The sequence below is a fragment of the Rhamphochromis sp. 'chilingali' genome, assembly GCF_963969265.1.
Source record: "Rhamphochromis sp. 'chilingali' genome assembly, chromosome: 6".
Lineage (NCBI taxonomy): Eukaryota > Metazoa > Chordata > Actinopteri > Cichliformes > Cichlidae > Rhamphochromis > Rhamphochromis sp. 'chilingali'.
The window spans coordinates 36,613,118-36,624,379 of NC_137933.1; the positions used below are offsets into that span (position 1 = coordinate 36,613,118).

At 38.5% G+C, this 11,262-nt stretch overlaps 1 protein-coding gene across 1 annotated transcript; it reads right to left on the reverse strand.

The window, feature by feature from the left end:
* Positions 1 to 144: 144 nt before the first annotated feature.
* tdp1 (tyrosyl-DNA phosphodiesterase 1) lies at positions 145 to 11,199 on the reverse strand. The gene is made up of 16 exons (XM_080884737.1): positions 11,041 to 11,199; positions 8,490 to 9,083; positions 7,701 to 7,744; positions 6,272 to 6,327; positions 5,971 to 6,067; positions 5,810 to 5,844; positions 4,989 to 5,081; positions 4,516 to 4,686; positions 3,962 to 4,040; positions 3,590 to 3,766; positions 3,122 to 3,170; positions 2,893 to 2,959; positions 1,640 to 1,747; positions 1,185 to 1,287; positions 973 to 1,078; positions 145 to 709 (listed from the first exon to the last, which is right to left on the reverse strand). Exons 2-16 carry the CDS (start codon positions 9,079 to 9,081, stop codon positions 636 to 638), a joined length of 1,851 nt encoding a protein of 616 aa, XP_080740863.1. The 5' UTR covers positions 9,082 to 9,083; positions 11,041 to 11,199; the 3' UTR covers positions 145 to 635.
* Between the last annotated feature and the right edge of the window lie 63 nt (positions 11,200 to 11,262).

Here is an 11,262-nt window from a genome sequence, read left to right on the forward strand (position 1 = left end):
GCTCTTTCAAACTGCTTAATCAGTAATGAATTTACCCCAAGGGGTACATATACGGATATAATCATTAACCTGATAGTAAAAAAAAAACAAAGTGCTGTAAATCCCAACCACCAAAAATAGGAATGCGTGCAGATCGGCGATTAAAAACAAAAAAATGAGCCATTAATGTTCTCCCCAAATCCTATACAAGCTTTATCCTTTATGATATTAAGAAGCAAACAAGCTTATATCGTGAACATTTATGAATCTGTGCAACAGGTTTCACTTAAAAGGGATGTTTCATACAGAGCTGTCACTTTAAATTAAGTAAATTTACACAGAACCTCCCCCATTATGCCAAAATAAGACCACATCAGACCTCTCCTGGGATTCTAAATTGGAATTACATATGAAGATTTATAACTCAAGCTATTTGAGTGCAACCTCTTATGTTTAAATCTTATTCTAATGCTGAAAAACAACAACTGACATTGCAAATACACAAATCTAACAATATTTTATTTATTGGTAGAAATCATATGAGTATATGGTACAGTATAAAAGTATTCAGAAAAATGTTAATACCACTAACAACTAAACACAGTAACTAACAGGTACAGACAGCAGACTTTCAAATGAGACGTGTGTGCGTGTGATCAGGAGGGAACCCAGATGTTGCCGTGTGTGTCGGGAGCCTGGCTGTAAGGAATGTTCCAGATCCAAGGCTGATCTGAGAGCAAAGAAGGAAAAGAGTGAAGTAAAATTCAAAGTGTTGATACTTTGATTTACCAGATAAAAAGGAACATTATGCAGGACATAGAGTCAGGACTGGTGGGTGCTAGATCCACACTGATAGGGTTTTCAGAAACTATTAATGTGGATGAAAACACGCAAAAACCTCTAGGACTAAAAAAAAAAAAAATAAGTCAACGTTGAAGTATTGAAAACTACAGTTCCTGGAGTCTAGTTCCAAAGCAAGAAAACACCCAATACCTTTAGTAGTGTAGGATGTAGGGGGGAGATCGAACGGCACTGGGAAACCCGAGAAGGACGCAGAGACCGGAAATGGATTTTTGTCAACAGAGAATGTCTTCATGCCCTGTAGGGAGACATCCATCATGTAACTACACATCGGGTCTTTTATAATAATGATAAAAGGTAATAGAAATTTTTTTCTTCACAATTAAATTGTATGTTGCTCTTACAAAGGCGGACGGCAGATAGAGGACTCCCAGCTCATATGAACGCACCATCATCTGAGTGTTGTTCTTCTCTAGCGCACCCCATGCTGCCTTGGAGAGATTCGCACTGAAACCCACCAAAGAGACAAAGTGAAACTTTTTATTACAGCTCAGGCGACCAGGAAATGATCAGACTAATGGCAAATACAATGATACAACACAAGATGCAACCATTACACAAGAATATGCTATCACTGATTATAGAAAACAGAACAACTAATTTTATCAACCACATCGTTGTATTACTATTTATATAAACACAGGAAAAGATAACTATAAACGCATACAACTCTTAATTCTGCAACCCACAAGAAAAGCGTATTTCTAGTCTAGCATGAAAATGTAATTCTGCCTGTTTTAGCAGTAAATGCTATATGAGAAATAAAAGAACAGATGCAAAGACACACACTAACACAAACCTTGTGACAAGGAACCAGGCAAGCTGAGAGTAATCTTGAGATGCCCTCATGTATGTCTTGATATGTGGCATGGCGTGACTCCTCCCCGTTGCTTCTGCCTTCCAGCGGCTAAAAACAACCACACACAAGAATCCGCGGATCACTTAAAAGATGTGTGCAAACTGTACCAAACTTTTTTGGGTGCAGGAACTGGTTTTATTTTGTTGTATATATCCATATTGTTGGACATAAACTGGTTTGTGGCACAAAAAAGGTTGGGGACCGCTGTTCCAAAACATACAGAGAACGCAAAAAGCAAAAGTCAAGGCCTAGTTACGGCCCACCTCATGCATGGAATAACTCGGACACCTGGATGTCAAATATAACCCAGAAGATAACAGAGCAAACCATATGTGGCCATCAGTTCAATGTTTTTCCTGTTTTTGGGAATGTTACGTTATGGCTAATCTAAATACATTTTCTCATATCTCAATAATTGCCTCAATAGGCAAATCCCAGTGTTTCTGCTAGACCTGAAAAACCATTATAACTCTGGTCATTTAGCTGTGTTAGCTGATCACTGCTCTTAAAGTACAGCTGCTCAGCAGCAGCTCTGAAACTTCCAGACTTCAGGCTTTCCACCTCATTAAAATCTCAACTAAAAAACTTTTCCACTACCAAATTTCAGACTAGCCCCAACTTCGAGATTATGATTTATGTGCAGTATTGACCACCTCTTCAGATCAAATATTGGGTTTAAATGTTTCTCATTTGTTTAAAGCGTTTAGTAATGTTACATTATTAAAACTGTTTTTAAGCACCTCAGTCAGTTCATCTGTTTTAATTTCTCCCCGATGTTCTTCAACACTTTAGTTGCCATCTGTTGTGTTTGTGCTACAGTAATAAATTGTGGTCCCATATGCACACTGAAATTAGATACAAGCTAATAATCTTAGATAATTCAGTAGTCCAACTCAACTGTTTATTTAAACTGGTATGTGCAGTGAGTTATTTGGAATCAGCCGCACTATTTGCTTTCCTTCTGGTGCTCCTGAACTTCTCTGATTCTTCTGAGCTGAGTTTGTTTTTTTGCTTTTATTTACTGATTTGTTCTGATTTGTGATCAACCTGAAAGATTCTGTGTTAAAAACAGATGTGACAATAAACAAAAAAAAAAAAAGGGCTGGAGACTGCAATCATACTTGCACACTAGAAGTGACTGATTACTGCTGCGCCCTAACAGCAGGACTGAATTTTGCTTTGGTAGAACTTACTGAAAGTAAGAATGGAGCCAAAGTTGTTTCTGAGCTGTCTGGATACTGTAGGGAAGAGAGCCTCCAGCTGGAGGACAAAAATGTTTAGATTACAAGTAAATTCACAATAATAAAAACAGAAATATTTAAAAGCGCAAATTGAAAATACTAAAATTAAAAGTATTCTGAAGAAGTTTAGTTTTTATATGAGTTATACTGTATTTGAAATGTGAGTAAAAAGAATATTTACCTGGATATCCCTCTAAACTTGTCCTCACATTTTCTACTGATGGATAAAGCTGCAAAAGAAGGTCCCATTAAAAACTTGTTTTAGAAATATAGAGCTTTGTAACTTTTAATAAACTGTGGTCAAACATAGCAATTGCCTAGTAATTATTAATGCTAAAGAACACAAAAGTCATAAAATGAGCTAAGTGGCTCAATAATGCAAGCTGGAGAAATATCTTCTCAAAGTTTTCTAACAAAAGGAACGACCGGAAGTAAGAGTGGAACAACAAAACCCTGACTATATACGAAGTGGGCAACTGCTTGATTGATTATTTAGTGCTAAAGTTTTCAAATATATAAGAAAAAAAAAAAGTCTGAAAACCTGAGTGAAAAAGTTTCCTGTCTTAATAAACTCAGTGACTACAGCAGACAGTTCTTTTAAATCTGATCATGCAGCAAACAGCATTATCTTTGCTGTAGTTGGACAGACCAAGTGCATAGGAGGGTCTGGGCGAAGAGAGGATTTTCCTAGTGTGGTCAGGGTGCGCTGAAATTCCCCCACCAACCACTTAGATTTATCCAATCCCATAGAGCCGATGCTGGAAAACTGGCCAATCACTGGCCACCTTTCCTCGCCAGGAATAGGATTTGTATGCTCGTACAACAGCTTAAAAACAAACAAACAAAAAAACAGAACAAGGGAAAATCCAGTCATATGTTTTGCATATTATAGCCATTTTCCTTCTAATCACTTGCATTTTGCAGAAAATTATCTATTCTATAAACATTATAACCCAACTTTTTAAGAGCAACACCTCAGTGGTGATATAGTTACACAGTAAAGTTGAAGGGAAATCGTTACCTTCCTCAGCCTCAGGTGGCCCCAGCGCTCCATATCTGAACCTACATATCTTCCTGGGGTTGAGCCAACTAAATATACCCTGATAACAGAAGACAAAGGTAGAACAAACTGTAATCTGGGCATTATTGCACTGATTATATTGTTCTGTCTCTTTGCATCTCAAAAAATAAGATAATAGGATATAAGATAAGATTGGATACATTGTCAGAGCTGGGAAGCTTCTTCGTTACAGAAACCAAAACTTAAACTACTTATAATAAAAGTTAGACTTATACTCTAAGCCACTTCATTTCATTTATTTCACAAACTGCTGCTCTACTGGGATTTTCCCTCACAGCCATATCTTTCAGCTTTATAGAGAATGATCCAAAAATGAAAAAAAAAATCCAGTGACTGGCAGTTTGAAAAAAAAAAAAAAGAAAAAAAAAAGCCTTGTTGGTGCTAGAGGTCAGAGCAGAAAGACCCCAGACTGCTTTGAGTTGGTAAAAAGGCATCAGTAACTCAAATAGCCACTTGTTACAACCACGAAATACAGAAGAGCATCTTGTGTATACCTGGTCTCTGACAGGTCATGCTCTTTGATTCTCTGGATCCACTCTTCAAGTTCTGGAGCGCGGTACGATGCCAGATACTCCAGCAGGTCCCTCTTAAAGAAGGTGGGCGACTCACCAGCGCTTGCACTGCTTTCCTTTGGTAACCGAGGGAACAGAGGGCTCATCCACATCCTAGGTTGGGAAAAACTGATTTGAGGACATTTTCACAACCAAGCGACACATTTAATCACAATATGATTATTATTTATAAGTCTCTATACTTTTAAAGTGGCTCATAAGAAGTAGGGCTAGTAGTCCAACTTGCAGACTCCAAACCCTTCTTGAACTAGAAGGGCTCTTTTTCTCTGGTGATAAACCACATTGCTACCAAGCGGCATCAAATTTGGCTTGGTAGTCTTCCCATGTCCTTGATAACAGACAAATAAACCACAACAACAACAACAACAACAACAATAAATAAAGAATAGACGTACCCTTGTGTTTTCTGGTACCAGTCAGCTCTGATGAGATTAGAGGTCAAAATGATGACTCTGAAGCCTTCCTCATACCACAGCAACATCATTTTCCTGATGACACACAGCAATACAATACAACAAAGAGCAAGCTAAAAGGCCTATAATATCTGCAATGTGGATCATATAAACGTAAACATATTTTCAATGGACTGTTTGCAGTCTTGTGAAAAGTCACGCCCTGATTAAGTAGCTTGTAAAACCACTTCCAGTAGCAATGACTTAAAGCATTTTTTTTCTGTATGACTTTATCGGTCTTTCACATCATCATATCTCACACCATCTTTACTATAGTGTTTATCGAAGAGCTTTTAATGCCACATAGAATAGAATTTAATACAATTTCTGACAAGAAAACAGCCAAAATGACAACAATGATGCAAAGCCTGATATGGTTACATAACAGTCGTGCTAGTTTGTAGTCAATAAATTTAGATTGACTTTTTATGCTCATTTACATCTGTATTTTTATGCTTTTTTTTTTTTTTTTTTTATTCTAGGGTAGCTTTGCATGACCAGGGTAGCTTTGCATGACTCACATTCACTTTGTGTATGAAACAAACAGTTTTAGCTCTTTCCTCTTTAAAACAACTTTCTTCTTATTGATTTTTCCTCACAAACAAAAGCACAGCAGGTGTGTTGGGCTTCTGTGCTTACAACCTGGATCTGTACAATGTCATAGACATTGGAAAAAAACAGTCTAAAATGGAGTTGATATGTGAACCAAAGCCTAAGGCTTTAGATTGCTCTCAGCACCCCTTTTAGACATCAACAATGCTTACGTATGGTGAGTTCCAAAAGCAATGTCCAGCTTGGCCTGCAAAAATTAAAAAATGATTACAAATAAAAACATTAGCTCAACCTAAACGGCAATCCAAAGTGGAAATAATATCAACCATTTCCCTTTGATAAACAGCTGTTTCCTGTGTGGGCCAGCCTGTACCTGGCAGAAGCGCACATGTGGAAAGGGCTGAGCCTGCTGGATGAGTCGAGCTTTGGCCTCCCTCTTATCACCATGTACGATCAGAACTGGGCGATCCCTAAAAACATAAACACAGAGTTTAGCTTTCCCTGCACCATTACCTTCCTCCACCCCAGTGTACTTTTCACCGCTCAATGGTCTGACTCATTTCTCTCATTTTACTGTAATTTTTAATTTAATAACGTTTTTTTTATATGAATATCATCAGACCTGAGATCTGGGAGTTATAGTACAGTGACAGGAAAGAAGAAGCAGAACTTACCTAAACTCTGATGGGTACTGCTTAACCATCCAGGCAATATCAAAGCAATAGTTAAACTATAAAGAAAGAGAGTGGAGTTTATAGCCATACTTTTACTTCTTTGCAATGTCCCAAGTTTTTCACCTGACACATGAAAAGTAAAGTCATCAAATTCATCCTTAGGGATCTGTCGCATGTTTCATTGTAACCCATCCAACAGCTGCTGTTTACCACATATTTCCGCATATTACCGCATACACAGTATGGAGACCAGGGCTGTGGTTGGCTAATCGGGTTTGTTTAGGAAGGATCCTAACTGAGTTATACATCTGAAGGCATTAAGAGCCAGTTGCATTTTCTAAGAGCTTAAGAAATGTGTGTCAACACCACCTTTATCAGCTCCTTAGGCAAAGAACACACTGGACCATCGCTTATGAAAGGATTGAGGATAGAGGATAATAAGGTCATTTCACAATTTACCATCAGTCACCAGCGTGACTGATAAGTTATGTTGGTGACCTAGATAGAAATTAATAGTGTGTTTTCAGTTTTGTTCATAAACTGCTGATATATTTTAAGCCTTTAACGGCAGCCTGTTAAACCCACAGGTGAGCTATGAACATTAAGCTGCTGTAATAAAATCTGCTTCTCAAGAAGTTATGATCTTGCGTCAAGAGCGTAGATTTTTATATATAATAATAAGATATTTTCTATTATATTTAAAGTGCATTAGTTCTGCCCTCAGCTAAGGCAGTGCAGTATTTTGACTTCAGACTTCAGTCACAGGAAGCTTTAATAAAAACAGGAGCTACACTGGAACCATTCCACTGGGATGTGAAAACATGAGTGGACAGGATGAGCAAATAATCTCAACGTGGCAAACATTTCATTTCACTTTATAGCCTGTTTCTTCCACAACACCTACTGTCATATTATTAAGCAGGTTTTTGTAAGCACAGTTGGATTCTCTGATCACCACAGTTGTTTTTCCCCCCAACTCCTTATGAATTCTCCTCCACACATCTTCCCTGGACTTCATTTTCCACTGAGGTCAAGGAAAAGTGATTTGGAAAATACACAGGGGTAAAATTTTTCAGAAGCCCAGTAATCGCTGTTTCGGTCTGAACACAGTGGATGAGAGAAACGATTTCCAACCTTTCACTAGAAAGAATAACATATGTACAGAAAGGTAAACATTTTTTTTTAATGTTTTGGGGCTTTTTTGGAGTTTTGTAGGAGATGTGACTTTAACAGGAAGTCAAGCAGACATGCATTTTTTTGATTTGCTGCCCTTTTTTCTGAGTGGACTTTTTCTTTTGAGAAAGTGGATTGCCATGTGTGAACTATCAGGGATAGATGGTTGTTGCTTTTTGATTGTTTGTTTTATCACTGTTGTTTAAAATGAAAACATCTGTGGAAAGAAAAAGAAGGCATAATTATTTTTACTCACCTGAACCGATTCTTTCAAGGTGCCAAATAATGGGGAAAGAATGTCTAAATAAAAGGAAAAAAAAGTTTGGATTATAAGTTAAAGCCAAACCATTAAGCCTGAGGAGTTTGCAGCAGAGACATGTCCAAGGGGAAATCACAAAAACAGCGGAAGTGAAACTAAAACCAAGATTTCAAGAGCTGAGCCGCAAATGGCAAATATAACTGCCAGTTTCCCTTTTTTGTTGTTTTTCTTTGCTCGTCGCATTGTTCGCTGTGCCTTTGACAAAGAATTTGTCACTTAGCAGATGGCTGCTCTCTTGGGTCTGCCAGATGTTGCTTCCTTTGATGTTTTATCTCCCTGATGTCTGCAAATGACTGCTGAAATGGGATAACTAAACTTCTCGCTACATTACTCTAAGGTCTTCACCACAAAGGATGAAGGGCTTTAAAATGGTCATTTTTGTGAACTGGTACAATGGTTGTACCATTGTACCAGTTCACAAAAATGGAGACAATGGTTTTTAACTTTTCCTATTTCCATTTGATATGTATATGAAAAAAATGCCATCTCACCATGGTAAAGAAAGGTTCAAAAAGTTATCGCATCCACTCCTAAACTTTTTCAAATAAATCCATAACTGTGAGTAAACCTGCTAACAAACAGAGAGGAAAAACAAACCAATCACATAAGCTCTTTGGTGAAGGTAATAAAATGAAATAAAAAAAAACTTTCCCTGCTAGTTTGAAAGCTCTAACCGGTAACCTGTCTCTTCACCAGTGTCTGAAGCTTTGTTCTCTCTAAACTCACCCCGGATATGCAGAGCGCCATTGTTGTACTTCTTTTCCAGTCCTGTGACTTTGTTGAGGTAAAACCTGTAGGTGTCATTTAGTGGAGGAAGACGGGATTCAAAGAAGTCATCGGGCTCATCGATGTAGTAAAGTCGGCCGTGAGGACTTGGAGGACGCTCGCTCTCCACCTTTGGCTTCTTTGTTTTGGGGTTTGGAGGCGCCTTCTTTGGCAAGTCACTCAAACTCTTTCCCTTCACCTCTCCATCATCTTCATCACTATCAGAGAGAGCCCAGCCCGTGCTATCTGACGCCACTTTCTTGCGTTTTCCAGCCAGTGAAGGGCTGGTTTCATACTTCACTGGGTTTAACTGGTTCTTAGCGGCTGACTGCCTGGCTTCTGAGCCAACAGCGAGAGAGGACACCGGTGGTTTGGCTGGCTCTGGTTTCACCTCCACGGGTGGTGATGGAGTAGCAGATCGGTAGGAACTGTGACTGGACTCAGTGGGTTGACGGGAACCAGATGTTGCAGTCCCTGAAGGAGGAAGAGCCTCATCGTCATCATCATCACTGCTGGAGATGGTCCACTTGCCGTGCTGACTGTCCTGAGACATGCCTGAATCATAAAAACAGAGAAGCCAAGTCTATGTCACACACAGAGACACAAATAGCTGAAACATCCACTTTGAGCTTCCATTATAAACATATAATCTATGAAATTGGCAGTAAATATACAATTTCAAGTGAAGCTTAAAGAATTTTAGAAATCTAGTGGGAATCATTACTGACAATGAGAATGGTTTGCAACTGAGCAAAAGTCTTTATTTTGCCTTATCTACACTACTGGGCAAAATTCTTGAGCCAGCCCTCATTTCTTTATATTTTGCTTCCAGTGGAGCCAAACTCCCTTGTAATTCTTTTACAAATTGAGCAATACTTCTCCAGACTCTCTAAAGGTGTTTTAAAGTTTTTCTTTTTCACTCTTCTTCATCCAGTCTTTGTACCTGACCATGTTTAGAGGAATGGTTAAGCCACTGATCCATGAGTCACTTAATCACATAAGAGCACATAATTTAAGGAATTACAAACAACTTAGCAGTAGAACAAATATTAAACTGTATCTTTCAGCACTTTGTTACTGACACCTATTCACAAAAACACAGAATTTACTCCCATTTCTTTAGTTTAATCTATAAAAAATGCCAAAGATAGCAGCTTGACAGGGATGAAATAGTATTATTTCATGAACAAGAACTATTCCAAAGAACTATTACCCAAAAACCTGGGAAATCTCAGCATAGTGTGCAGTGTTCTTAAAGAAAAATGAGGAAACTGGACAAGGGGAGGATAAAAGAAGAAGTAGCAGGTCTATAATTCTATTTGCAGTAGACGAACATTATCTAAAAATAAATCCCTTAAAAAAAACAGAAAAAGGCCAGACACAGGCCCCGAGAAATGTATCTGGACCCTCGGGTGATCCATCTATTCACTGTGTTCACTCAAGCCTCATCATAAATGGTCTCAGCCTAAGGGTGGCTGTCAGGAAGCCATTCTTGAGGAAGGGAAATGGGAATAAAATAAAAATACACAGGAACTGTAGTGAAAATCAGTGGCAACAGGTCTGTGTAGAGAAGTCAGTGAGTATCTACAGCCATCTGTAAAACACAGTGGAGGCTCTGCAGTGGTTTGAGGCAGCATTTCAGTAGTGTCGGGTATCTTGTCAACACGGATGGAATTATGAATGGAGAAAAATACCATCAGATTTCGATCCAGCATGCAATACCATCTGGAAATTATCTGATTGACATCAGCTTCTTTTTGTTCTGCGTGACAATGATCCTAAACACTGTCAGTATACTAGAGTAAAGGTATACCTGGATATGAAAACACACAATAAAGGACATTAATTGGCCTTCCTAGAGCCTGGACCTCAACATTATTGAAGCAGTGTGGGATCAATTTGAGAGAAAATAGGACAAAATGCAGCCAACATCAAAAGAAGAGCTTTGAGTGTTTGTTTCTGAAGACTGCTTAAAGAAAAGACAAGAACGCTTCCCGAAAGAGTTCAGGGTGTGCTGAAGAATTAAGATAGAAGAATAAAAAATATTGACTTTCACGCTCATTAGATTTTACAAACTCCACCGTTGCCTTATACGCTGCATTTACATCCAGCTGTTTCAATTAATCGCTCTACCTATTTCCCATTTCACTAGCAACATATATAAATAATATTAATAATAATGAAGATAAAAAAAAACAAGGGGTGGGTCCAAAATTGATATACAGTACTGTAAATAAAGACAAATTAAAAAACAAAACAAAAATAAATAACAGTACAGAGCGCATTTCCTGTGATCACACTGTTGTATTAAAAACAGGTAAAAGCAGGCCTCATGCAGTCGTGCAAAACACCACGATCAGACTACATATTTGGCTGGCATAAGAATGAATAAGTGCATAAATTCACACAGCAGAGAAAGCAAGACGGCATTTATGAATCAACAGTGCAGAGGTGTGCAGACTGTGGCTGAAAGCGGCACTGCTGTACTGAACGAATGCACTCTTTGTTTTACCGGATCAGATCAATGCGCAGTGGCGCGGGTTGTTTCTGCTGGAAGAACAGACTCTTATCAATCCACCGCTACCAAACTTTACACAAAACATTCATAAAGAGAAACCACGGTGCAGGAGAATCACAAGCAGTGCGAGTCCGTGTGGGAACTTGCGCTCTGTCATTTAGTTCCGCTATAACGACACCGGATCCAGATGCAAAAGAGTTACAGGTAATGCATGTT